Source organism: Coturnix japonica, chromosome 15 (assembly GCF_001577835.2).
Source record: "Coturnix japonica isolate 7356 chromosome 15, Coturnix japonica 2.1, whole genome shotgun sequence".
Classification (NCBI taxonomy): domain Eukaryota; kingdom Metazoa; phylum Chordata; class Aves; order Galliformes; family Phasianidae; genus Coturnix; species Coturnix japonica.
Window position 1 is genome coordinate 2,732,826 of NC_029530.1, and position 25,168 is coordinate 2,757,993.

The 25,168-nt window shown below is 37.5% G+C and overlaps 1 protein-coding gene across 1 annotated transcript in view; it reads left to right on the forward strand.

Moving 5' to 3' along the window:
* RIMBP2 (RIMS binding protein 2) overlaps positions 1-25,168 on the forward strand; it is a 95,565-nt gene that overhangs the window by 57,126 nt on the left and 13,271 nt on the right. Inside the window, exons 9-22 of the mRNA XM_032447959.1 lie at positions 1,474-1,578; positions 3,424-3,474; positions 4,920-4,940; positions 7,768-7,972; positions 10,092-10,243; positions 10,836-10,912; positions 11,425-11,534; positions 11,947-12,756; positions 14,338-14,489; positions 14,823-15,290; positions 15,734-15,883; positions 17,430-17,588; positions 20,195-20,926; positions 22,626-22,743. Of these exons, the coding sequence (XP_032303850.1) occupies positions 1,474-1,578; positions 3,424-3,474; positions 4,920-4,940; positions 7,768-7,972; positions 10,092-10,243; positions 10,836-10,912; positions 11,425-11,534; positions 11,947-12,756; positions 14,338-14,489; positions 14,823-15,290; positions 15,734-15,883; positions 17,430-17,588; positions 20,195-20,926; positions 22,626-22,743 (3,310 nt within the window). The remainder of the gene's footprint in view (positions 1-1,473; positions 1,579-3,423; positions 3,475-4,919; positions 4,941-7,767; positions 7,973-10,091; positions 10,244-10,835; positions 10,913-11,424; positions 11,535-11,946; positions 12,757-14,337; positions 14,490-14,822; positions 15,291-15,733; positions 15,884-17,429; positions 17,589-20,194; positions 20,927-22,625; positions 22,744-25,168) is intronic.

The following is a 25,168-nucleotide window of genomic DNA, read 5'->3' on the forward strand; positions in this document are numbered from 1 at the left end:
AAAGTGGGGGCGAATCACATATCATGTATCACAATCTGTTTCTTCATTACATTTTGTAGATTTGCTGTATGGTCACTGCATTAATTTATTGATCTTTCCAAACATTTATAAATGTTCTCTAGTAGCATTTGTAAAAATAGTAAGAATTTAAAAATATTGAAACGTACTGTACCAAATCCACTACTAGATCTTGAATTGAGACTTCTTTTTGGATATTTAAAGCTTTTATAGATTAGCAGTGGGAAAATGTCTTGACTGCCTTATCATTTCTTGAATGAGTCACATCAATGTTAAGTTTTACATGAGATTTAAAGGAAGCTGCTGAGGTCAGTAAATGTGGCTTCGTGCTAATTTAAAGACTGAGTGATGCTAGTTAGCAAAACAGGCTGTTTGTTTAGTTGAGAGGAGAATCGAACCATCGTTTTTGGTTATTATTAAATACGCTCTGAATAATAAGCACAGTTCAGAAATGCTTACAGCCTCTCAATGCTGTCCTTTGTGATTTAGGTGTAGTGGAGAATTAACAGCTCCTAAAAAGTTAGCAAAATGCTGTATGCAGTTTTCCCTGGTACAGAAAAAGATATTTTGGCCTGTTCTAGACAACTGCCACCACATATTTCTAAGTACATATTCTGATAAGCTCTGTGTAATAGCTCATGGTGCTGCAGATAAGGCATTGTGTCTCAGAACAGAGTGTTAGAATGTGTAATTTAGAAAATAAAAGTCTGTAATACCCGTTTCGCCAGAAAAGATAGCAGAATCTATAGTGATCTTTCTTAACTCCCATTTATTAAACAGGGTCTTTGAATGTTACAGTGCTATCGAGAGAATGATATTAACCTGTAATGAAAAAGATTTCTATCTACAAAGGGTGTCTTGACATTGTTCAGCTTCCCAAGAACTGTGCTTCAAACTGCTTTGAATCATTAGCAGTAACTGTGCTTAAAACTATTCCTTAAGCACTGTGAAATCATTTTGTTTTTTTTTCTAAATCTGTTTTTGTTTGTCCTCTGTGTAATTTACTATAATTAGTGAGTGGAGAATAGCAAAAGTAAGCTATTTTGGGGGGGACATCATTTGGAAGACAGAAACAAACTCAAGATAATGAGGCAGTTAGGGAATTGTCAAGCTAGTTTTTTTTTCCAAGCTTTACTTAGGTTAAAACTTCACATAAAAGATGTAACTGATGGATAAAAAGGCTTCTGTTCACTTAGGCATCATAGAGGCCACACTGCTGGCGGTGACGGTCAGATCTCCTAAAAGAGATTGCTGTCAGAATACCTGAGTTTAGCAGTGACCATATTCATCTGGGTACTGAGCAAATTAAGATTCTTTTCAGATTCCTTTTTGTCTAAAAGTGATAGCAGAATGTCTTTATGTTGAGTTGACCATCTGCATTCCGGGGACTGGCAGTATGTTTGTCTAAGATATGTTGAATCTCCTGATAGTTTTGTATTCCTTTCTTTGAAACAGCATATGCGAGAGGCTGCTGAACGGCGGCAACAGCTGGAGTTGGAGCATGAGCAAGCCTTGGCTGTCCTCAACGCCAAACAGCAGGAAATTGAACTCCTGCAGAAGGTAAGTGAAGGAAATGAAAGATGCAACAGCAAATTACAGTGACAAAGCATACTCACAACAGTCTCTTGGTTTAAAGAAACTAAATCCACAGCTACATAACTAGTCCTGTTTTCACCTCAAAATCGGAGCCCATCTTGCTTGCCTTTATATCAAGCTTGGGAATATTTTTGTACAGCCTTTTAATTTTGTGGTACCGCTCCCTTGTCAGTTTGATTAACTGGAACAGTTAATCATTCTCACTGACACTGACTTAGGATTTCTTTGGCTTCCTCTTCTAGTCACTGGTGAGTCACGATACTTTTCCCCACTATATTAGATTAATGCAACTCCTCGTCAAGGTCCTTACAGTTGATCTTGTCCTTACAGTTGATCTTTTCCATGAACTAAATGGCTGTTTAAGTACCTCATTGTTACACTTGTTCTTTAATTTGCAGTTAGATGTATTTTATCACAGTGCATCTTCTCTATATTCATTATAATAAATAAAAACATGACATTGAATTTCACTTTTACCAAAGCCATTTGAAGTTATGAAATTAAATAAATGTTCAAATATTTATTCTTGCTAGCATTTTCTAACATTCTAGTAATAGAATTGTATACTGTCCTCAAAACAAAGAAAGGGTTGTGGGGGCTTTTAGGAGTAGCTTTTTTTGTTAATGGTGGTATTTGGGGATTTTGTTCATTTCCCTTTTTTTTGGTGGATTATGTGTGTGTATGTATATATGTATGTGCTGGTCTTAGCCCTTCCATGCTCAAGTTCTTTCTGTCAGTGTCATGATGGGATGAATCACAGAATTTTAGACGTTAAAAAAATGCACATTGCTAGCAGAACTTGATGCATTTGCAGTCACATTTTGATATGATAAATAAAAATTAATTCTCTTCTTTATGTGTGTACAAACTCTTCAGATTATCAGCCTAAAAGGAAGAATGTAATATCGTTGATCCAAGTTCTGTGTTGAAGGGGAATCAGATGGTCTTCTTCTCCAAGAAACCTTAATATGAGACAGTCTGATGAAAAAGAGAGATAGCTATTGACACAGCTTTCCTAATCATTTATCAAGAACTCATATCCTGGGTAGATTTTATTAAACTTGTTGTGATAGATAACACCAGGCTTTCTATTACCTGCTATCATATGTTCACTAATGCTCCCTGAGCCATTATTATATCAGGTGCTAGCAATAAGAGTCATCTCTGTAGTGCAGGAAGAAGTATGACTGTGTGTTCAGGGCCAAAACAGGCTTTATTACCATACATGACTGTGAAGTATAGTTTAAATACGTGGTTTTTGTTGTGACTTTATGGCCTGACCAGTTTCTCCCTCTTTTCTTCTTTGGGCCAGTTGATTGAAGTCTAAATGTTGTACTTCCATTTACAGGCAACCTTTCTTATGGTTGTCTTTAAGTGTTTTGTGATATGGTGCTGCGTGTAAAGAATAAGTTTAATTTTCTTGTCATCTTTTTGTGGTAAATGTATTAGATTCTACTATGAATCTCCTCAAATACAGAATTTACTGAAACAGTTCATTTTTATTTTAGAGGGTTTCAGAGATACTTGTGATCCTGCCGTGTGTTGAGCATGCTTATATTGGCCAAATAAATACTGATGCTAATAGGTTTCACTGAGATTCTGTCTCCAAAAATAAGGCAGATAGTTTGATGGCTTAGCACCAAAGTGCTGTAGTAGATTGCCCTAGCCAGCCCTCCAAGACAGTAAATAGATTTGGATTTGAGTATATGGTATGCTACTCTTTGTGGTTAGAACATACTATCTATGACATGACTAATTGATTCTTCTGTTCATTTTTCTTTTGTTTTTTCTTCAATTTGTATAAATAAGGCTCAGGTTGAAGCTAAGAAGGAACATGAAGGAGCAGTTCAGTTGCTAGAGGTAAGAAGATACCTTTTGTGTTTCTTGTGGTTGTGGAGGTTTCATTCTGAAGGCGATAACAGTATCATCACTTCTGAAAGATTCGATTCTTTAATCCTGCCTCTAATCCTATTGCTTTGTGTCACCCACAGTGGCCTTTCTTAGCATTTCCCAACTGTGCTGAAATATATTTTTGGAGTTTACCAGTGACTGTATCACTTATTAAGCAAACACCATTAAATAAATTAAACTTTGAGAGATTATTCAGGTGACAGGCATTAGTAATTTTTAATGCACTAATTGCCTGCATATACTAAGGCAACATTATCCATAACAATGCATTAAAACCTTAGTACTGTCACTAGGAATTGCTCATAGAAGTTGCTTTCTTGGCACAGGGTATTTCAGAAAATTTATCTTCAGGAAAAATCTAGTAATCTGGTCTGTGCCTGAGGATACAGAAATAGTTGTTTCTAGCATAGAAAAGACATGAAGAGTAGGAGCAAATTCTTACTCCCATTCAGAAACCATGAGCTTTGCTGTCAGTTTTAGTTGGAATAGGGCAAGGTTTGTAAAACTTTTCTGCCTTCCTTGGACAAGGTAAAGTGTCAGGACATATAGACACAGAAGTAAATAACATTGCCTGTTATTCTTTTTTTCTTCACTTTTTCACACATAATAGGTATTTTTATGATAACTAGCAAACTAGTTTTCTGCATGAGGAAAGGAAGAAGCATTAAATGCTTATTAATTCTTAACATAACTTACAAACCTAAAGAACATACAATACCACGGACCAGGTATAGCAAATGCATTTGTCAGTCTTTCACTTAGAAATCTGTTTTCAGTGACTTCTTCTCATGGTTGTTATTCTATTGGTGTGTTTACTGTGCTAATTGGAGGTGACCTTTCAGATACATCAGTAGTCTCATTAAAAATGTTCAGTTACTTAAAGTTATATGTCCAGAGGAAGGATTTTACTCATATGCTTTCATTATTATCATATATATTAAATTTGTGCCTTTAAGAATATAAGATAATAATTTAACGTCTGGTGGAAAGTATATGATGCAGGAAAATATAAGTAGAAACAAAGGAAGCAAGTGATTGTTTATCTCCCTCAAGCTAAACAAAATTCCTATTTAGCTGATTTGTTTGCAAACTCTGATTTGCGTAACCCCATCAAGGTTTCTTAAGCTTTTGCTTTTTGTTGCCTTGGACCCATTAATTTTGTTTATTTATCTGCCTTTTGCAATTCAAGATCAGCAGTTGATATTGATTTCTGAAGCCTTCTGTAGTGTGATTCGCGTTAATGCATGTTTGGTTTTTATACCTGTTACCTGTTTCAATGTATTTTACTTTGAAATGCTAAAACAAAAGTGTTCAGAACTGTCTTTATTTCTTTATTTCATATATCTTTGTTTACTGTGTCTTGTTTGGAATTTATTGCTTTGCCCTTCATCCAGAACACCCTGGACAGCATGCAGGTATTTTAGGGCATATATTCTCCATTCCCTGTGCTGAATCCTGCATCTTTCCCCTTAAAATGAATACAATAGTCCTGTCTAACCTTGCATGGGATGTGTGCTAAAACCATTGTTATGCAAGCATGCTTGGCATTGATTAACCTGATACCAAATCATCAAAATCAGATCTTTTTTCTTCAAATATGGTATGTTTCAATGTGGAATAAGGCACCGTTTCTGAAATAAACTTCTGATGAGCATGCCCACTAAGAATGGTTTGATAGTTTATTCAAGACTGTAGCTTTCAGACTGTGGATTTTGTTTGAATTCAGATTGTTTTGTAATTTGTACAAAGGTAGTTTTATGTTTTCACCTTGGGTTGATTTATTTAAATCCCTTACTGAAAGCCATTGCTTCTACATGAACAGTTAAGCTACGGAATGACTTACTAGTCTGAATTCAAACTGTCCACTAGAAAGCTGGTCATCATCTTATCCGTCTTGTGCAAACAATATCTGTCTTGTAATAGATGAAGTCTGCTTCGTTTTATATTAAGCTGTTTTTCACCGTGTATTTTAAGAGAAACTTCCCAATTCCTAAGCTAAGTACATTAAATATGGTTTGCAGTCAGGTCTGTCTTTTTATATAGAGGTTGCTGTAGCTGGGTTCAGTTTTGGCCAGGTCGGGTAGATTTTGCACTGTTGTGTACTGAGATAGATTTCACAGGCAGTGCCATGATAAAGAACACAAATGCAGTTCTGCAGTGACATAATAGAACATGAGTTTTCTACAGGACAGTGTCAGGCTAATTAGCAGTGAACCAAGCACCTCACTGAAGGTCAGTATATATCTTAGAGAATTGAATAACTTCCTCTGAAACTTTCCTTTGGAAAGCAGAGGATCTAAAAACCCAAAGCATTTTACTACATTGTCCATTTGATGTTCTTTTGAAGCTGCACATAGATGTATCATTCGTGCGGCAAAGTGACAAGTAGCAAAGGCTCACATTTTGGTTGCTGAAAACCACAGTGAAAATATAAAATCAAACAAAGCATTTAATGTTTGTGTAAAACTCCCATGACATCTCTCTATATTATTGTTATTGTTTCATAATCAGTCAGATACACGGAGACTTCTTTAGCATAATTAAATTAATTTTTTTTTTTATCAGTTCAAAGAAATGGTGTCCTTGCAATTCATTGTAGCTGTAGAAATCCATTTCTTACAAAAAAGGAACAAGCCAAAGCACAATCTTTAGTGAGAAATTTGGGCTTTTCTGTTCTTTCAGGGACTATAGGGAACATATCATTTATCCTCAGTTCTTTCAAGACCCTTGTATTGGTGTTATGTAATATATGTAGTTTTATTTCTATGTAGTGCATGCATTTCTTCTCATGTGACCTGAGAAAATCTTCCTCTTTCAAGAATAAGAAACTTGTCGTGCAGTTGAATGAATCTTATCAATATCCAGCCTTCCTTTGTTAGCACAGCTGTTTAACTAGGCATATGCTATAAGGGGGATTTTAATGAAGGAATATGATATTTGTTCATCACGAAGCACAAGATTAGGATGTAATGCATCAGCTTTCCACAAAAGGAGCCTATTACTGCCTCTGTTGAACTGTGTCTGCTTGCAGTGTTTGGGTCATAGCACATGAGACACGAGTGCTCCCTGTGTCTCAACCATCAGTCTTTCTCTGGCATGTTTCCAGCGTGCAGACCAAATGTTTTCCCCTGCAAGAAAATGGGACCTCACAAATGATGTTCTCAAGAATTTTGCTCGTTCCTCAGATTTCTCAGCATGTGTTAATTAATATATTCCTTCTTATCTGTCTGGGTAATCTCATTGAGAGTTCTAGTTCTTCAGAAATGTTTGCTAGTGTATGCAAGCAGGCTGCTTTATAGACACAGACTGGAATTTAAATGCACTATATTGAAAACTTTAATATATTTTTAATTCAGTTGGTGCAGTAAATATACAGCTTTGGTTGAAATAAAAGGTGTTTTTGTGTTTTACTCTCTTTGCTGCTCTATATTAGAATTAAATCCCTGGATTCCCATGTCCTTTATTGTTCCTCTCAGCCAAGGAAACATTCCTGTCACTTACCCTATCCATTCTTTTCCATGTCAAGATTTCTTAGACCGTATGCAGGCAAATTTCACAAGTCAGCACAGAATCGTATCCTTAATTATGCTTTGTCACTTCCTGATGCCTCAAAATTAAAACAGAAGTGTTTGCCCACAGTGATATTTTTGTACTTCTCACAAGCTTGCAAACAATCTCCTCTTGATTGGTGTCTGGATTACTTCTGTGTGGTTTGGCACATACCATAAGGAACAGTATTTCTGAAAGGGAATTCAGCCAGTAGCTAATCCTACATTCTGCATGAAGCACTTTTTTGCTGTTCTTGTTGGTTTTTAACATATAAGTGTTTATTTAGTAATACAGGATGATTCAACTTATTAGCTGAGGATGGGCAAACCTCAGAGAAATACCAAAGATTTTAAAAATATTGGAAAGGGATTCAAAGGTCACAGAGCAATAGGTTGTTTTTGAAGGTGTTTTTGGCACCGATGTTCTTAGCACTGCCAAAAAAAATACGATGAGGAATTTCCACTTTGGAAATTGGGAATTAAGTATTTACCCCAATGTTGCAGAGCTGCTAAAAGGTTTTCTTCAAAATGTAAGAACTTAGGGGGAATAAAAGAAAATGGAGAAACAATCAGTGGGTGCATTTATCTCATACAGTTTGCCTATCCTGGATTCCTGGTTCTTAATGAAAATTGGTCCCTATTACAGCCTGCTCTGATCTCAGTTAAATGTCTGTGTTTTGCCTTGCTTGTGCAGGCCAAGGTCCGAGAGTTAGAGGAAAAATGCCGGACACAAAGTGAACAATTCAACCTCTTGTCCAGAGAGCTGGAGAAGTTCCGGCAGCAAGCAGGGAAGATTGATCTCCTGAGCAGCAACTCATTGACATCCTCAGATATCTCTGGTTCTCCCAGTAAATCTCTGTCCCAATTAATGAATGGAATAGCCACTTCTTTAGGCAAAGGTAAGGACAAGCATTTTATTTGCAAGTCTGTTCTGCCCTGTGGGTTTTAAGATGCCATTCAATTGTGTAAATAGAGTTTGATTTTACAAATAGTAGAATTTGATCCTAATCCTGTTTCGTGACTTGTTTCAGTTTCAGAGTATTTCTTATACCTTTACTGAGATTATTCTAGTGCTACTTGGAGCAAAACTATCTCTAATCACTGTTGGGTGTAGTGGTGAAAAACCTGTTTGATGTTAAGAATTATCTACTTCTTTTGAAAGTGGAACACTGTGTAATTGCTTTGTTGGAAAACCTTTTCAGTTTTGGGGTAAGGGTTGGTCTGCTCTCTCATTTAACTATTCATGGAGAAATATATATATATATTATATATACACATACATTGTATTGAATGCTCAATAGAGAGTATGTTTTTGCCAGATCTATTTTGATTTCTTGCTAGGCCATCGTTGGCTGTTGCCAGAGGCAGCTACTCCTCCTAACTGCACATCTTTGTTAACTATTCATTATTCATAAGAAACTTAAGGGCAAGAAGTTACCTGAGGACACCTGAAAGGAACTGGCATGTAAATTGTTGTGTTGGACTCTGCACAACAATCTAGCATTGTTATTGAAGCTGAGAAGTCTACTCAAAAACAATTGAAACTTAGCTCAGTATCACCCATGATAAATTATTTTTTACTACTATTTATGCAATGAAACACTTTCCTATTGTCAAGTAATTCCCATAGCTTACAAATCCTCCCCAAATTGTTTTAAAACAGATAGAAAGAGGAACTGCAGAGACAAAATAGCCTTTTCTTATTAGTATTATTTTTTCTTCCTAAGCTTCTAGAAAAATTCTTAGGCTTAGGGCCTAGAAATCACAAATCATTTCCCTACCACTATAGATGAGTGCTTATTTTTGTTGAAGGGTGCTACGCTCACTGTGAAACCAACTCAGAAGGAACCAAGGTGACGTCCTCCTTTCATTTCGCTTCAATAACTTCGTAGTTTGTATAGCTTAGATTTTGAAAAGCAAAATTTTAGCTGTTTGTAGACTCACTGCTGTGCTACATATGATATTAAAGTGCATTAAATAGAGAATTTAAAAGACATTGTCTGATGACTGTAAGAATTTAGTAGAAATTTCCTTACTAACAACAGTATTAGCTGTTGATGTCTCCAGGGATAGGATTTTCAAATCAAAAAATATTTTAAAGTTAAGGTAATCAAGAAGAATTGCACTGTTTCCTCTCCTATAGAGTGTCTACTAAGAACTCAAGGTAAATTTTATATGCCCTACTGGGCTGGTAGGAAAACAAAAAATTAAAGAAACTGAGGATTTTTGAATATCTTGCTTTTCCTGGAGTTCTTCTTGGTAGTCTGTGTTCCTATCCTGGACATCATGTTATATGTGTGCAAAGAATCTTTTTTTTGCACACTCTGTATGTAGCACAACTAATTTAGTAACAAGGCCTGAAAAATCCAGGAGCCATTAGACCAAACAGTAGTTTTCTTTGAATGAGTAAGCACAGTTGGACCAATTATTTATAAGCTCGGCGTTGGCAGGCTGGTATGGCAAGCACATTAACAGCAAACAGGAGGAGCTAAATTGGCTAAAGGTTTCGTAATGGGGATGACTTTTCTGTTATATGTATGAGAAAGATTCCAAGAGTAAAAAGTGTATCCTTTACCAGCCAGAGGATTGCCCTAAGCAGGGCTGGTTGTAATTAATCTTCTGTGTGATGACTTATGTTTCCCTTTGGTCAATGTGCTTAAGCTATCCTGCTATAAATTACAGTGTTGCAGAGAAAATTAATCATATTGGACTAAGGAACTAAGGAGTAAAAAAGAATTCTGATTGTATATTTTGGAGGTTATTCCTTTCTTCAATGTAGTAAAGAGGTTCCAGTGGTAGTTCTTAGTGACATGTCTGGGAAGCTTGTAATTCTGTAGCAAAATATTGCTGTCCAGGCTTTTGGCAGAACTGGACAGGAAATGCAGATGCCAATCCTGCACACATATATCCAGGGATAAATACAGGACAAGAAGCAAACAAAAACCTTCTTGTTATTAGTTACCAATGTTTCTTTTGAAAGCAATCGTTTATTCTCTTATGTGTTTCGTTCACTGCCAGGTCATGAAAGTCCTTCTGGAAGTCGTTGTGTAATTTCGGAGTTTATACGTCCCCTTCAAATATCTGGAGACAAACCAGAACAATTGTCTGTCAAACCTACATTCCTGTCCAAGTCAAGATCTGGTACCCCAAGATGCAGATTTGATTCAGATGTGAGTCTTCTTAAATTTATTTCTGGAAATACATGGTATGGGGCCAGAATCTCTCTTCTTCAGAGACTGACACAGGATCATTCATCAAAGTTTAAAAAGAAAAGACATGAAAATTCATATTTTCTGGGACAAATTGGGCATATGACCAGTGGGAATTTCACTGAGATTTTCAGTCTTGGAATTTCACAGATGTATCTGAGGCTTATGGATAAGCAAATACATACCCTTCAAAAGTTGCCTGCATGTCTAAAGCTACATGATACTTGATAGCTATTGTTGTCCACTTCACTGAAAGTGGTGCATTGGGGTGTACTGTGCTTTCCTAGCAAGCTTAACCCATCCCTTAAGAGTTAATTATGAAGAAAAGTGGCTTGCTTTAGTATTTTTCTGGGACATTTTTCATCCATACTGGCAACCAAGCAGGGACCTGTTTAGGCCAGAAAGTTGTATTTCAGTATTCACTCTGTCCAGACTGTATAATGGTGATTCTAAAGCATTCTAGGTAAAACTGGCCAATTTCAATTCACGTCAGATTTTTTTTTTAATTATATCTTTTTTAATTGCATGCACTTTGATTTTTTTTCTTTTTCAGATGGATGATGCTCAGAATTCCAATACCTCGAAGCAGAGATATTCTGGGAAAGTCCATCTTTGTATTGCACGTTATAGGTAACAAAAATCATTAGCTGGATCCAGTTCTTGTTCCTGGTCAAACCCCAGATGCAAGTATATTTTTAACAGTGAAGTTTTGGCAGGTCAACAGTCTGTGTCCCTGCTTCCTTTGAGCACTCTTGGAGCAGTTAAGTAACAGGCTGCAGCTATTCGCACTCTGGGATGAGTATATGCTTAAACACTTGATATCAAGTTTTGTCTATAAGTATTTTTCTTTAGCTGGAGCTTACTGTTTTCATACGTATTCAACTCATTTCTTGAAATTCATTAACTTGTATAAAGACTGTCATATAGAACAAGGAGAAGATGAGGACTGGAAGAGCTCTCCCAAGTGATATCTCCTTAATTCCTTTTTCAAAATGGAGATTTAGGGCAGGGTAATAAAAAAAGATTGCATAACCATCTAAGTTAGCCTTAGAACTGCACACCTTTTTCACATTAGTATCCAGTTATATGGGGGTTGGGGCTGTAAGTACACTTGCATGTTTTTCTTCTGTGCTTCTTTGCAGTTATAACCCTTTTGATGGACCAAATGAAAATCCAGAAGCAGAGCTCCCTCTTACGGCAGGAAAGTACCTTTATGTGTATGGAGATATGGATGAAGATGGCTTTTATGAAGGTAGTTTTTTGAATCTGTATATTCATGCTAATTGATGCAGATTCAAATCATTTCAACTGTCAAACACTCTCCCTGTGCTCTCCTTCATCTACTATCAAATCAGTTGCTGAAATTAGCCCTATCGTCATTATGTTAATTAACAGATTTTCTGTACCAACAAAGCCCACTCCTTGCAGGCATAGCTAATTATATAACATTTTATATTGACAGCTTTTCCTGCTTGGTAGATTTAAGGTGACAAGAAAGCTTACTGGCACTTCCGGGTTTTTGCTATGCTGAACTTTTGCTTTCTCAAACTCTAAATGCTGTTCGCATACAGTTTTCACCTCTATGTTATGCACTTACTGCAGGACATTACCATGCAAGAGCTATTCTCCTCAAGGACTTCAATGACATTTTTCTTTCTCACCAGGGGAGCTTCTAGATGGACAGAGAGGACTAGTCCCTTCGAATTTTGTGGATTTTGTTCAAGACAACGAGACCCGTTTATCGAGCACGTTAAGCAGTGAACAGGATCAGAATTTCATCAACCATTCGGGTTCTACTTTGGAAGGAGATATCCTGGAGATAAGTCCACCAAGTCACATAGACTCTAGCGTAATCAGCAACGGTGCAGGAACTCTGGATGTGAACATTGATGAAATTGGAGAAGACATTGTGCCTTATCCTAGAAAAATCACCCTTATTAAACAACTAGCCAAAAGTGTCATTGTGGGCTGGGAGCCGCCAGTAGTGCCACCCGGATGGGGAACCATTAACAGCTATAATGTTCTGGTTGACAAGGAAGTACGGATGAACATAGCCTTGGGAAGCAGAACGAAAGCTCTTATAGAAAAGCTTAACATTTCTACTTGTACATACCGAATCTCAATTCAGAGCATTACAAACAAGGGTAACTCAGATGAACTGCAGTGCACTTTGTTAGTTGGGAAGGACGTCGTTGTAGCCCCCTCTAATCTTAAGGTGGACAACATAACCCAGATTTCTGCTGAGCTGTCCTGGCTCCCTACAAACAGTAATTACAGTCATGTCATTTTTCTTAATGAAGAAGAGTTTGACATTGTCAAAGCTGCTAGCTACAAGTACCACTTTTTTAATTTGAAACCCAATATGGCCTACAAGGTGAAGGTCATGGCAAAGCCCCATCAGATGCCCTGGCAGCTTCCCCTAGAACAACGAGAAAAAAAAGAAGCCTTTGTGGAATTTTCTACGTTGCCAGCAGGTTTGGTATCTTTCTCCCTATCCCAAACTCTCCAGTTACATTTCTGTGAAAATTCCAGATAAATTAGCCTACCCTTAGCTTTATGCTGTAATCAGTGTCACATTCATGAACAGGCTGTAGACTATTAAGATTGCTTAATGGTACCTGTGACTCATCCCTCTCCTGAGTTACTTACTCTCTCCCTTGTTCCTGGGTACATTTTGGGGAGATAAGCTAAAGAGAGACATGCAGAACATCATCGCATCCTAGAATGTGCTTTATCAGAATAATCTCCACTTGTTTTTAATTAGTCTAGTTATAATATTAGTTCTGGTACTAATTTATTTTCATTCATATGGACAGCACTGGAAGGAAACAGTTACTATTCTTGGAGGTACTGGCTGTATGGTGAATTACATTTGTTTGACTTCTTTGTTATTTGGAAAAGGCCTTTTGAGTGAGATTTTTTCAGGCTGAACTCTTTAAGAGTCTTTTACTCCCTCTAGTTGCTGAAGCATGCTAAAGCAATAATGACATGTTTTCTGTTGAGATGCATTACATTTTATTAAGCCAATCTCCGTTACAGGCCCCAAAGGTAGAAATAAAGTCTCTGGGGATTGTTTGTTTGAGAGAGTAGAAGAAAGGTGTCTTTTCCTGCAAAAGCAATGAATATCACTGACAGAGACAAGATACTGGAATAGATCAGATGCCTTCTTCCTTTAAACTGAGGAATAGATAGTGAATAGGTAGTGGAGGCTGTCAGCAAAGCAGGGAGGATGAAACTGACTCATAAATCAAAATCTTGTTTTGGGAAAAAGGTGAGTTAGGTTAGTTTTATGTGTTTCGGTCTTGTTAGTTAAAAATACATTAGGTGCAATGGGTGTTAGAAGGGAAAATTTCATGTTCTGCCTACACGTGTATGATGATCTGTTTGGGAGCAGTGACACCATGCAGAATATTTGTAGCTTTTGGTCTCAGTAGATGAACAGAAATTGGAGGTGCTTTGTTCAATGGAAAAAGCAAACTCTTGGCTACTAAGGTCTGTGTTCTCCCAGCTGTTACCCAGGGATGGCTGCTGCTGAAACCAGCTTCTGAAATGTTTTATCATGAAACGCTTCCCAGTGTTTGACTGTTAAATTAACAGAACAGGATGCCTGAAATATTCATGAAGTAATAAACTGTATGATGTTTTACTTTGGTTCCTGTCCAAAGTAGAGCTATTTATAGTAGGTTAATGATGTCTTTTAATTAAGGATGTACTTGGTGTACTATTTCTCTAATGTACGGTAACTGCCTTAAAAGGTTAGTAGATATATCTTTTTCATCAGTGCAGATAGAAAGATGTTGAATCCAGGTGTCTTTACACCAACATGCTGCTGATTTGAAAAGGTCCCAGCTCTGCCTTGCATCCACCTTTGTGTCTGTGCTTCTGACCTGTGGATCTTGACTAGGAGGCACTGATGGTTGTGAAGCAGAATTCCAGTCATTTCTATGAATGCAACATGCATTCAGCGCAAAGATACATACCAAAAAGTCACTTGCAGCCATTTTTCATTCTGGGTGCCTTTTCCCCCTCATTTGTCTATTAACATTTTTGTTTAGGTCCTCCAGCTCCACCTCAAGATGTTACTGTCCGGGCCGGGTCCACCCAAGCAACCATACAGGTGTCCTGGAAGCCACCAGCCCTGACAGCAACAGGGACCTCCCATGGTGCCAATGTCACAGGCTATGGTGTTTATGCAAAAGGTCAACGGGTGAGTTCCAGCACTGCAGGTATCATCTACATTAGGTGGATTTCTGCTGACAGGCAAAGGTGGCAATAAATGTGTGATGGCACTTTGATGTGTGCGAGGCTTTCTTGCTTTTCAGCAGTATTCGTTCATTTGTTTGTGCCATATGATCATTAGATCCCTTTCTATATGCATTTCAGCTTTTGGATGAATTAGTTGGAAGGAATTAAGGCAACAGGTGCTAATTGTTGTGGAGCCCTAACTTTCATTCTGCATTAAAACTCTGAAGGTTCTTCTTTGGTGTGGTTGAAGGGGAGGGTAATACTATGCTAGTATGTTGTTTATTTACGCACACAGGTGGCAGAGGTGATCTTTCCAACAGCAGAGAACACATTGGTGGAGCTAGTGAGACTAAGAAATCTTGAAGCAAAGGAAGTTACTGTTCGAACACTCTCTGCACAAGGGGAATCAGTGGACTCTTCTGTTGCTGCCATTCCATCTGACCTACTGGTGCCTCCATCCCCTCACCCCAGAACTGCTCCCAAATCTAAGCCATTAGCAAGTGCCGGAGCCCCAGAAACCAAAGAAGAACATTTAGGTCCACATTTAAAAATAGATGAGTCATGGGAGCAGACTCGTTCAGCATCCCCTGTTCATGGGCACACACTCGAGCCACCTGCCCCTAACTTTCACAGCTCGCTTCAGGGGAGGAGATCTCCATCACCGAACCGAATACTCCCTCAACCTCAAGGCACACCTGTCCCAAATACTGTTGCAAAAGCCATGGCAAGAGAAGCTGCACAGCGAGTTGCAGAGAGCAATAGGGTAAGGACCAACTTCTTCTTGCAGCTTTTGGTGCTTACTTTATTCATTGTAGCACTTTCCATCAATGATCCTTTTTTTGTGTGTGTGTGTAGAATATGCCTTATTGAGCATCTAATAAATTCCCAGACCTGAAGATCAGTGTTTTGAGAAGAAATTGTATATTAGAACTCTGTATCTTCAGCAAATATGCCTTTAACCATACAGAGCATTGATCACCCTTTGACCAATAGTAGAAGCTTCATAACTACACGGTGTTTCCAGAAAATACTTCTGGATGGGGTTGAGGGGAGAGTGGGGAGGAAGCCTCCTAATATTGCTTTAAACCATGAGTATATTAGAATTTGTGCTCTTGAGTTTTTTATATCTTATTTTTAGCCATTTCTCCATTGGTTGTAAGATCGAGTCATCTTTACAATTTTCCCTTTTTTTTGTTGGTTTGATAGATGGAGAGGAGGAGCGTTTTTAGTGAAAGGAGCAATGCAGCACAGTATGCTAACTCAGATGATGAAGAAGATGGCTATGATTCTCCTAATGTCAAAAGGAGGGGGGCTTCAGTTGATGATTTCTTGAAAGGATCAGAACTTGGAAAGCAAGTAAGTAGCCTGGTCTTTTTATTGTGTCAGCTATCTAATACGAAACGAGTTATTTTGTGAAGCTCAGCAAGATCTTCAGGGCAAACAATTGTTGTAACTATAGTGGTATAATTGTGTGGCAACAGATTAATGTCCTGTTACTGGTGCATTAGACTTGCTGATGAGAACCAAATACTCGGTACCACATATCTGTAGAATGTTATACTATGCTATACTGTTGTAAGCACTAGAAATGGGAAAGAAAAGTGAAACAAAATGTGACTGAAATGTCACATTTGGGCCCTGGGATTTTTCTGCATTGTGCATTATTGTTGTGTATGAAAGGATGCTGTGAGGGGGGGGGGGGAACAGAATGAGGGAAGGATTTTTGTATTCCTTAAAAGCTATAACCTGTGATGCTAATTAGCAGAAAATGATCTGTACTTAGGAAAGGACGCTGTAAGGAATAGAAAGATGTAGCCAAAAGAATTTTTCAGTTCTGAGACCTTCTGGAGTTTTGGTTCAACTCATCACAGAAGCTCAATCATTTATATATGTTTAAATATTGCTCCAAATCTCAGGTGTTCCAAATCTGGAGCTTCAGGATTTGTTTTAGTATCATCTTTACACAGAGTGGTTTCCATTTTTTTAAATATATCCAATCATGTTATGCTTATGAAATGTATTAAATGTATGTAGTTCTTCATATTTGACCAAGTTAAACAAACTGGGGTATATCTACTGTAAGCGTACAAAGTGGACCTTCGATCATCCAAAGGTTATTTCGAGTGTGTCTGCTTTTTACTGAGCTCTACAAAACAGAAAGCTCAGATATGAACATTTGAAGTCTGGGAACCCTTAGATGTATGTTCTTTGAAGCCTAAGAAGATTAAGCTTTTCTATCTACTGGTTATGTCCTCAAGGCTAGATCTGAAATCTGTCAGGCTTCAAGCCTTCTCAGATATGATTAGAATTATTATTATTTTTTGTGAGGCTGAAAGAAGTCCTCATTGCTTTAAAACACTAAAAATATACTCTGAGGAACAGCAGTTAGATTATATCTTGTAAAACAGCTGTGGTGTGTTAAGTGCAAATTGATTATTAAATGTTTACAGCTTAGTGAGATGCACCTGTTTGAAGTTGTATTGCTCATTTACATTGTTTATGAAAGATCACTTTTACTGTGTGGTTTGTTAGTAAAGAAATAATCTGAGAAAATCGAAGAGATGTAATCTGTGGAGGTTTTCTACATAAGAAACTATTAGTTTGATATTTTTATTGTGATGCCCATGTGCTGCTGGTATCTTCAAGAAGTGCTATTCTGCATTCTGATCTTCAGTCAAAGGTCTAAGCTTTGTATCAGTTTGTTTGCCTTACTGTAAAGATGAGTGAAAATAACCACCTGCAGATAAATGCAAGTAATGTTAGAATTTTTTTCATGTGTTTGATGAGCATTAGATATGGCCAGTTATGGAGATCCTTCATGTCCTTCTGGTCCTCATAGGTGGTGCACAAGGAATTTTAACTTCGGTCATTAAAGATTTTTCTTTCTCACCCTGCTGATTAGCCTCACTATTGCCATGGCGAAGACTACCATACAGAGAGCAGCAGAGGTTCTGATTTGTCTGATATTATGGAGGAAGACGAGGAAGAGCTGTACTCTGAAATGCAGCTGGAGGATGGGGGAAGACGACGAGTCAGTTTGACTTCACACAATGCACTTAAGGTAAGCGGGACCACAGGGAAACCTTAAGAGTACCTCTATGTTTTTATCCTTTCAAAGCATCTCTTCAGTCAGTTGTGGATTTTGCAGATGATTAAAAATAACAACGCTGTGTAGAATTTGTTTCTTCTCTTTTCCTTTTTTCCTCTCTCCATTGTTGGATATCTACTCTTTTAGCTATCTGACTACTTTCCTGTATGTAATTGTGGAAGTTGTAGATTTTGCTCTGTATCTGGGATCTTTTCCCTTGTTTATATGACAATATATTGCCAGTACTACTCAGACTATGAGTTGATTATATAAACATACATACACATAGGAGAAAAAAAAATCACCCAGAACAATTCAGGCTTTTCATGTCAGATGAGTTTTTTCCTATTTTCAGTACCATCTCTTCCTCTGACTTTAAAACACACTTGTGAGGAGGAGACATGGGGTAATCAAGGAATCACCAGACAACAGGAAATAACTATCAAAAATTCTGCTTTAACACTATATAAGAATATTCATCATGAAAGATGTTAATTATGTAGAATGTTGAACTTACTGAATACAGAATATAGATTTCCCATAGTGTGTTTGGTTTTGTATTTGCTTTTTATGTGTATATCAAATACACTCAATTGTTCTGTTAGCAAGCAGGATAACCTGAATGATAAGGAAAAGCACAGGTGGATTTTTCTTCTAATGTTATTTAATTAAAAACAGTGCTATTTTCTCACATATGAAAGAACTGTGACCATTATAACTGCTTTCGTGTACTGCAAATTCAACCCTTTTATTCTGACTCTATCTGGAATGAGAAGGGTACTTTTCAAAAGCAAAATTGATCAGTATTTCAATTTTTCTGCTATCATAAAGGTTGAAACTGAAGTCCTTCTGCATGCTGCTTCTGACCCTTTAAAGTAAATTATCCTTAAACTGTTCTTGTTATTCATGCTTCAGAAATTATCCCTATTCCTTAGCATTATGATAATATTGTCAATTTTTATATCTAACCAGACCCTTAAGTGGTGGAGTAAATCATTTTAGACATTTTGAATTGTGCTGGTGTAACTCCTCTAGTGTATGTGGTGCTTAATATGCAGAAGTGGGGTTTAGTGTGTGAGTGCTTCTTGGGGAAGGACTCATGGATGTCGGAGTCTCATGTGGAGAACATTGCCCACCATATTGTTAGGGTTTTGAATACATACTTCAGGTCAGATTCTGATCCTAATGTGCTCAGTAATTTCCCCTTCTTTTACAAGGTCTAATTATGCTTTTCAATACCAGCAGTTAGTTAACGACAACAACAAAAAAAGCATATTTACTGGGTTTTCCATAGTGTAAACAGATTTATGTTCCTCTTGCACCTGAAAGTATGCCAACCATGCACTTTCAGCTGTAATTATTTTCTCTTAAGGTAATAAATGCCCTCAAGTGACAAGAAAATGTTTTGCTTGTAGATATATACTTGCTTTATTGGGACATTGTTATTTCTTCCAGTGGTTCCTTAAATCAAAGACAGGTGGCAGTAATAAAGGAAAGACTGAGTTAAGTTACCAGATCTGAGTAATGAGGAGTAATCTAAAATGAGGAATACTTGAACTCAGATAAAACGATTCCTGCTCTTATTTATTGACTTTTTCATGTTTCTATGGCAGTTTGTCATAAAAGTTTCATGGCAGTGATGCACATTTATAAATTAAGGTAGGTCAGACATACAGTGTCTCTTCTTGGAGTCCAACAAGGATACGGTGTAGGTTTCTTCTGTCCCATCAATGTGTGTTTTGTGTAATTAGAACACAAAAAGCATATTGTGTTCAGAATGCTTATTTTATTCAAGATGGGACAGCTTCTGCCCACTTCTGGTATAAACAGAGGCTTTTACTTAGGTTTGCTGATTTTCAAATATTGGCTTTATCAAACAGGTACAAGATTTTGATGGGAGATTTGAGGACAGTGCCAGGCCAAGGGCCATCAGAGGGCAGACAGCTTCTCTGGTTTCTTTCTCTGGAAGCCAAGCTTTAAAAATGGTGCATTTTGATTTATTTATTTCTTTTATTTCTCTCCTGTGGCAGGAGGTGTAGGGATATTTGATACTTGTATAGTATATATACTATATACTATATACTATAATACTATATACTATATACTATAATAGATGCAAAGGAAGAGAGATTGTTAGAGCAGAATTCTCACTCTCAGATATGGGTTCTGGTTGCAAAGAAAAATTCAATTCCAATTTGTCATGGGGTAAGGAACATACTCAGCACCAGTGCCATGTTTTAATGCCATTCTCATTCACCATGCTGGAATCTGTACGCAGCTTCTATTGCTTTGTTTTAAACGCATGGGTCTGTTCTTGTTAGAGCATCACTCGGTTGTCTGTACTGACCTCTCGTTGTATCTGACACACAGAAACTTCTTAATCATGTCTTTATTTTTCACAGATTCTCATTCAAAGCATGACATCCTTTTCACTTAATAAGCTGCATGTCTTATGTTTGCCATTGCTCTAAAACTAATTCTGTCTTTATTTTTCTTTTCTTCTCCCTTTCCCCTCCCATTTTATTTTTGTCACACACTATTTGTTCCCTCTCTGGTTTTTAACATTACATAATCTTAAGGAGTGCAGTAAGAATAAGACCGCTGACACGACTTTTTTGGAACAGCCTGACTTTTCACAGCAGATACATCACAGTAAAAAGCTTTTCAGTATTCCAGAAGTAGCTGAAGAGGATGGTGAATACTCTGAACTGCTGTACAAACAGGGTTTAGGTATGCCCTATAAAAAGAGATCCACAATAGCTAGAGACTCTAGACCAACTAGGCCCTACAATCAAGATCAGCAGCACAACTTCTGGTACCCAGCCAAGCACAGAATTTCAGGCATGGAGGATTTTGCTGCAGATGACAAAGGATACAAATATAGTCGGTCCTTATCAAGAAGCCCAGACAGTGGACTGGACTGTGGAAGTGAAGAAGAAGAATCTCGTTTTACGTTCAGATATACTTGCGATTCAGTTTCTGCCAGTGTTGCATCTAGCTGTTGTGCAGACACTGCTGATTGTTCCTGCAGGAAAAGCATGAGGCCATTGCTTGCTCGCAGGAAAACTTTAACAAGGCAAACCAGCATTGAAGAAGATTTTGGTGACTTGGGATCTTCCTTTGTAGAGCCCAGGAGCGAACAGGTCAAGTCCAGTTACGAGAAAAAGTATGAGACTCAGAAATGTAATAGAACAGATAAATTGGCAAACGAAGATGTTCAGGGAGGCTGGAAGAACGACTTAAAAATGGCTGACTCTAGGGCAGCTGGTCCGCTTGCAAAGTCATCCCACAGAGATGCAGAAGACTCTCTGGTGTGTGAAGTAAATCTTCCTTCTAACATCTGCTTGCCAAATCAGTTTTCTTTCTCTTGTTTTTTTTCTTTATTCTTTTCTGAATTAATTTTTAGAGTCCATCCTTTGGACCTGTTTGCTGCATTTTTGCCATTTTTTTTTCCCCTCCTCATTCATTTTTTGTTTATTACTCTGCGTTTTGCTTTACAGTCATCTTTTCTGTCATGCTGAAATCAGTTTAATTTGCTTCACAATGATTTTCCCACAGAACAAATTACAATAATGGCTGCTTTTATTAAAGGACAACTGAATCTAAATTTTAATTAAGGGTTAGCTGAACTACAATTTTTCCCAAAGAATGTTTTACTTTATTTTGCCCATCTAAATGTTGCTTTAAAAAACAAGCAAACAAACAAAAAAACCCACTGCATTTCAAATGGAAAAATATTTCATCAGTGATTATCATTTTAATTATCTCAAAAAATCCATTTCACCATATTCTTTTTGTTCACCTTGCTCACTTATTTTTTAGGATACGCTCTTTATCATGAATCATCTGCGGACAATCAGGACTCTCCCCAGTGTGACAGTGACCCACATTTGTTGAGTCACAGGTTTCATCACGCTTCCATTTCCTACCTTCTCTTTGCGCTGTCACTACTTTGACTTCCTTTTTAGATCATCTCTTCTTGCCTTTGAAGTTGCAGTCTGCATCTCTGCGTGAGAATGCAGGCAAACAGCTTCTTCGAAAGAGAGAGGACAGGGCTCTTCCACATCTGTCAAGGATGCCTCTGTGTGATCCTGCCTAATTGTGTTTCTGTCCATTAGTCTAGCAGTCTCCGTGCTTTTATAGATGTATCCATAAACTTCACAGCTCCCAAAAGTTCAAACAAGTTCTTTGCCCTCCCTGTCTACAGCAGTCCAGAGTGGAAATCTCAGATCAAGTGTTTTTCATATAATGGTAGAAATCAGCTGCCTGCTCTTCTAGTCCAGCAGTTTATTCTGAAATGATCCTAAAAATTTCTCCCATTAAAATTGATCCTCGAGCTGTATTAATCTCAGTGGCTGCATGATGAACTGTGGAGAGCATTAGAATATATCATTTCATTATTGAAGTAGCAATGTTTTCTGCAAGGGTAATGAATGGAGAGAGACAGCTGTGATGTGAGATGAAGTGTGGCTACAATTCCCTTCTACGTGTTTTAATAACATCCAAAAGGCTTTAACAATCAAAAGCCATTATAGAAAAGCAACTTGCTCAAAGACAGAAGGAAATACACTTGTTCACGTGCTGCAGACTGGTCAGAGCTGTATAGCTGATGACAAAAAATGGCTTGCCTTTTCAGTGCAGTCCAATATCATGAACTCTTGTGACTGGTTGCACGACTCTTCAGGAGATTATAATGTCATTTTTAGCGGCAACAACAAAGGCAAAAGAATGTTTCCAAAATTATTCTTTTCTTTTCGTTTTGTTCTGATGTGTGACTGCTGGTTGCAAAACTCTGCCATAAATCAGGAAACCATTTTTCCTTTTGCAGGTTTTCCAGGCAACAGTATTTACTTTTCAGCTAACCTTTGAGTTAAAAACTAAGTTTAGTTGCCTTTAGAGCTTTTGCTTCCAAATGTGATTGACCTGATTAATGTCCGACATTATAGCCATAATGTTATCATGCATGTAATTTACAAACCTGTTTTTTCTTTTGTTGTTTTTTTTTTTTAGCTTTTAGGTAATCCATCATCTGCAGGACGGCCTGAAAGGGTGGAGCATGCAGGGCGAAGGTCCTCTCATGGCAGTGCAGTGCCACAAAGGTCTCGACCAATGTTGGTCCCTTCCATTGGTTAGTTGGACAGATTGGTGCATTTCTGTTCTTTGCAGCCTCAGAGTTGGGGAGGCGATCCTTACAAAGGATGCTTGTCTTGAGCTGTGGGGTGAGATGGAACTAAAAGCTTCTCCATCTAAATATGAGCTAAATATAAGTGTACTGGGGTCTCATGGGGCTGAATTGCTAGGCATTGACACCACTGGGATTGTTTTCATTGAATTTAATGGCTGTTGCTTAGGTTAGATACTGTTAAATCTTACCTAAAAAGAAATGATCATGCAGGCAGGAATACCATCAGTAAAATAAATGTACTCATTTGGTGATCCATTCAGCCATCCATCTTCCCATTCATCAACCATCATTTTGCATTTACTTTCCATTTTCTTGACTACTTTTTGGAATTCAACAGGAGAAAATAGAAGCTCTTTGTAACGAGTTGGTAGAACTTGCACGTGTTCACTATATTTCATCTCTATTCTGGTTTATTTGTGACTTAAAATTTATTCTGGTGTATTCCAGGAAATCCAAAAAGTAGTGCAGAAAAGATAATGGAATCAAGACAATATGGACAAATACATGGTTGTAAAACTTGCAATCCGTGCTGACAAATAAGGAACATTCAGGCTGAAAAAGTAGGAGACACAAGCAAAACAAATGCAGCAAGTGTTCTGCAGAACGTTACCCCGTGAAGGTGTCAAATCGGTCTCATTCCTGTCCCTAACCTGTACTTTAATTTTTGAACATAGTTCACATCAGCAGTAGGAGCAGAAAGTCATGTTAGGCAATTCTCATCTGACGTTCATATGGATGAGAGACATCACAAAGGGGAATATCAGAAGGAAAGAGACTGAACATTGAAGGGGTGCTTTTGTAAAAAGAAATATATATATTAAATATTTTTAATGCCAGTACTGCCAAAAATTAAAAAGAAAGCAAAATCCCCTTAGTGGACACTATTATTTTGAAACTTGTTGAGCAGGATTTACTAATGAAAACAGAGATCACAGTGCACACGGCTGTAGTGCAGGAAGCTTTCTTAATATCTGCAGTGTAACTACATGGTTTTTCAGAGGCCTGATTCTCTTCCCGCATCCTGCTGTAAACCAGGATAATACAGATATTAATGGAATTACGCTGATATGAAAATGGCATGGAGGAGAATCATCTCCAGGGAGGCTCCTGGGCTTCTGCTGACAGACTGTTGTTAGCTGAACCAAACAGCATTCAGAAGGTGGTGTTAAGACTGCTAGATTTTCATATATTTTATTTATTGACTGAAAGCAGCCTTTCTTTTCTTCAAGAGTGAAGAGTCTTTTTACATTTGGACTGCTTAAGCCAAGCTTTGTATCTAAATTCATTATTATGTATTGTTAGAGCATCAATGTATTTTTATATAAATAGCGAGAGATTAGGCAGGTTTGTTTGAATTAGTACTTTGGGTTTCCTTTTAATTAAAAAATAGGGAAGTAATTTAATTTGTTCGCTTGCTGTCAACACAAATTGCAGCAAGTAATGACTGCTCTTGAGCAATCAATCAGGAGTCAGATAAGGAAATTAATTCCTTATAATGAATCAAATGTTATTAAACAGAAACTGAAGTCCTAGGATTTTTCTCCTTCTTACTTAAAGAATGAAAGGCTGGGATATCGAGAGGCCTGACTTCTGACTGAAAAAAATAGTAATTAAAATAGCTGGAAGACATTTCTCACTTCCAGCATCATACTGTAGTAAAATACTTTGAGAATAGGCAAAGGAAATATAAACACTGGATAAAACTGTGCACAAAGCTAGCTTATTATAGTTCCATCATTATAATATGCCAAAGTTTAGACTGCTTAAATATATGAAATTATTACTGGCTTCAGTATACTTCTCAAAAACATGGATTCTGATTTTCTTGGCAGCAGCTCATTCCCTTACACATGTGCCTGGAGTATTTACTGAGCTATTCAGCATCACTTGCTATGGGAAGTTCTTAAAGCAGCTCTAAAGGGTTAAATGAGTGGGAAAAGACCTTCAATACTACAGTATTGTCAGGACTCCACATTTTCTTTCTCCAGATTTTCCAAAATGTAAATTATTTGAGGTATTTTCTCCATTAAGCTATAAATACTTTAGATTAGTTATTGTTGAAGGTAGGATTTAAGTAAATTAACTAATTTTTGTTTTTAGGTTGATTAGAAGGTGAAACAGTTTACAGTGCTCTTGACCTTGCAGATCTGTCAGGTAGGATTATTTGAACCTCATAATAACAGACGATTCCTATCCAAAGACCTACCCAATAATATTTACCCTGTTTGAACTTTAAAAAGCACAACATTTAGATGCTTTTAAAAAGGAAGTAGACATTTCTGTGCTTCCCCTGCTGAAGGAGGATTTCTAGAGGCTGAGGCATCTGGCAAAGCTTCCACAGTGTTTAGCCTTCCTACTGTATGCAAGT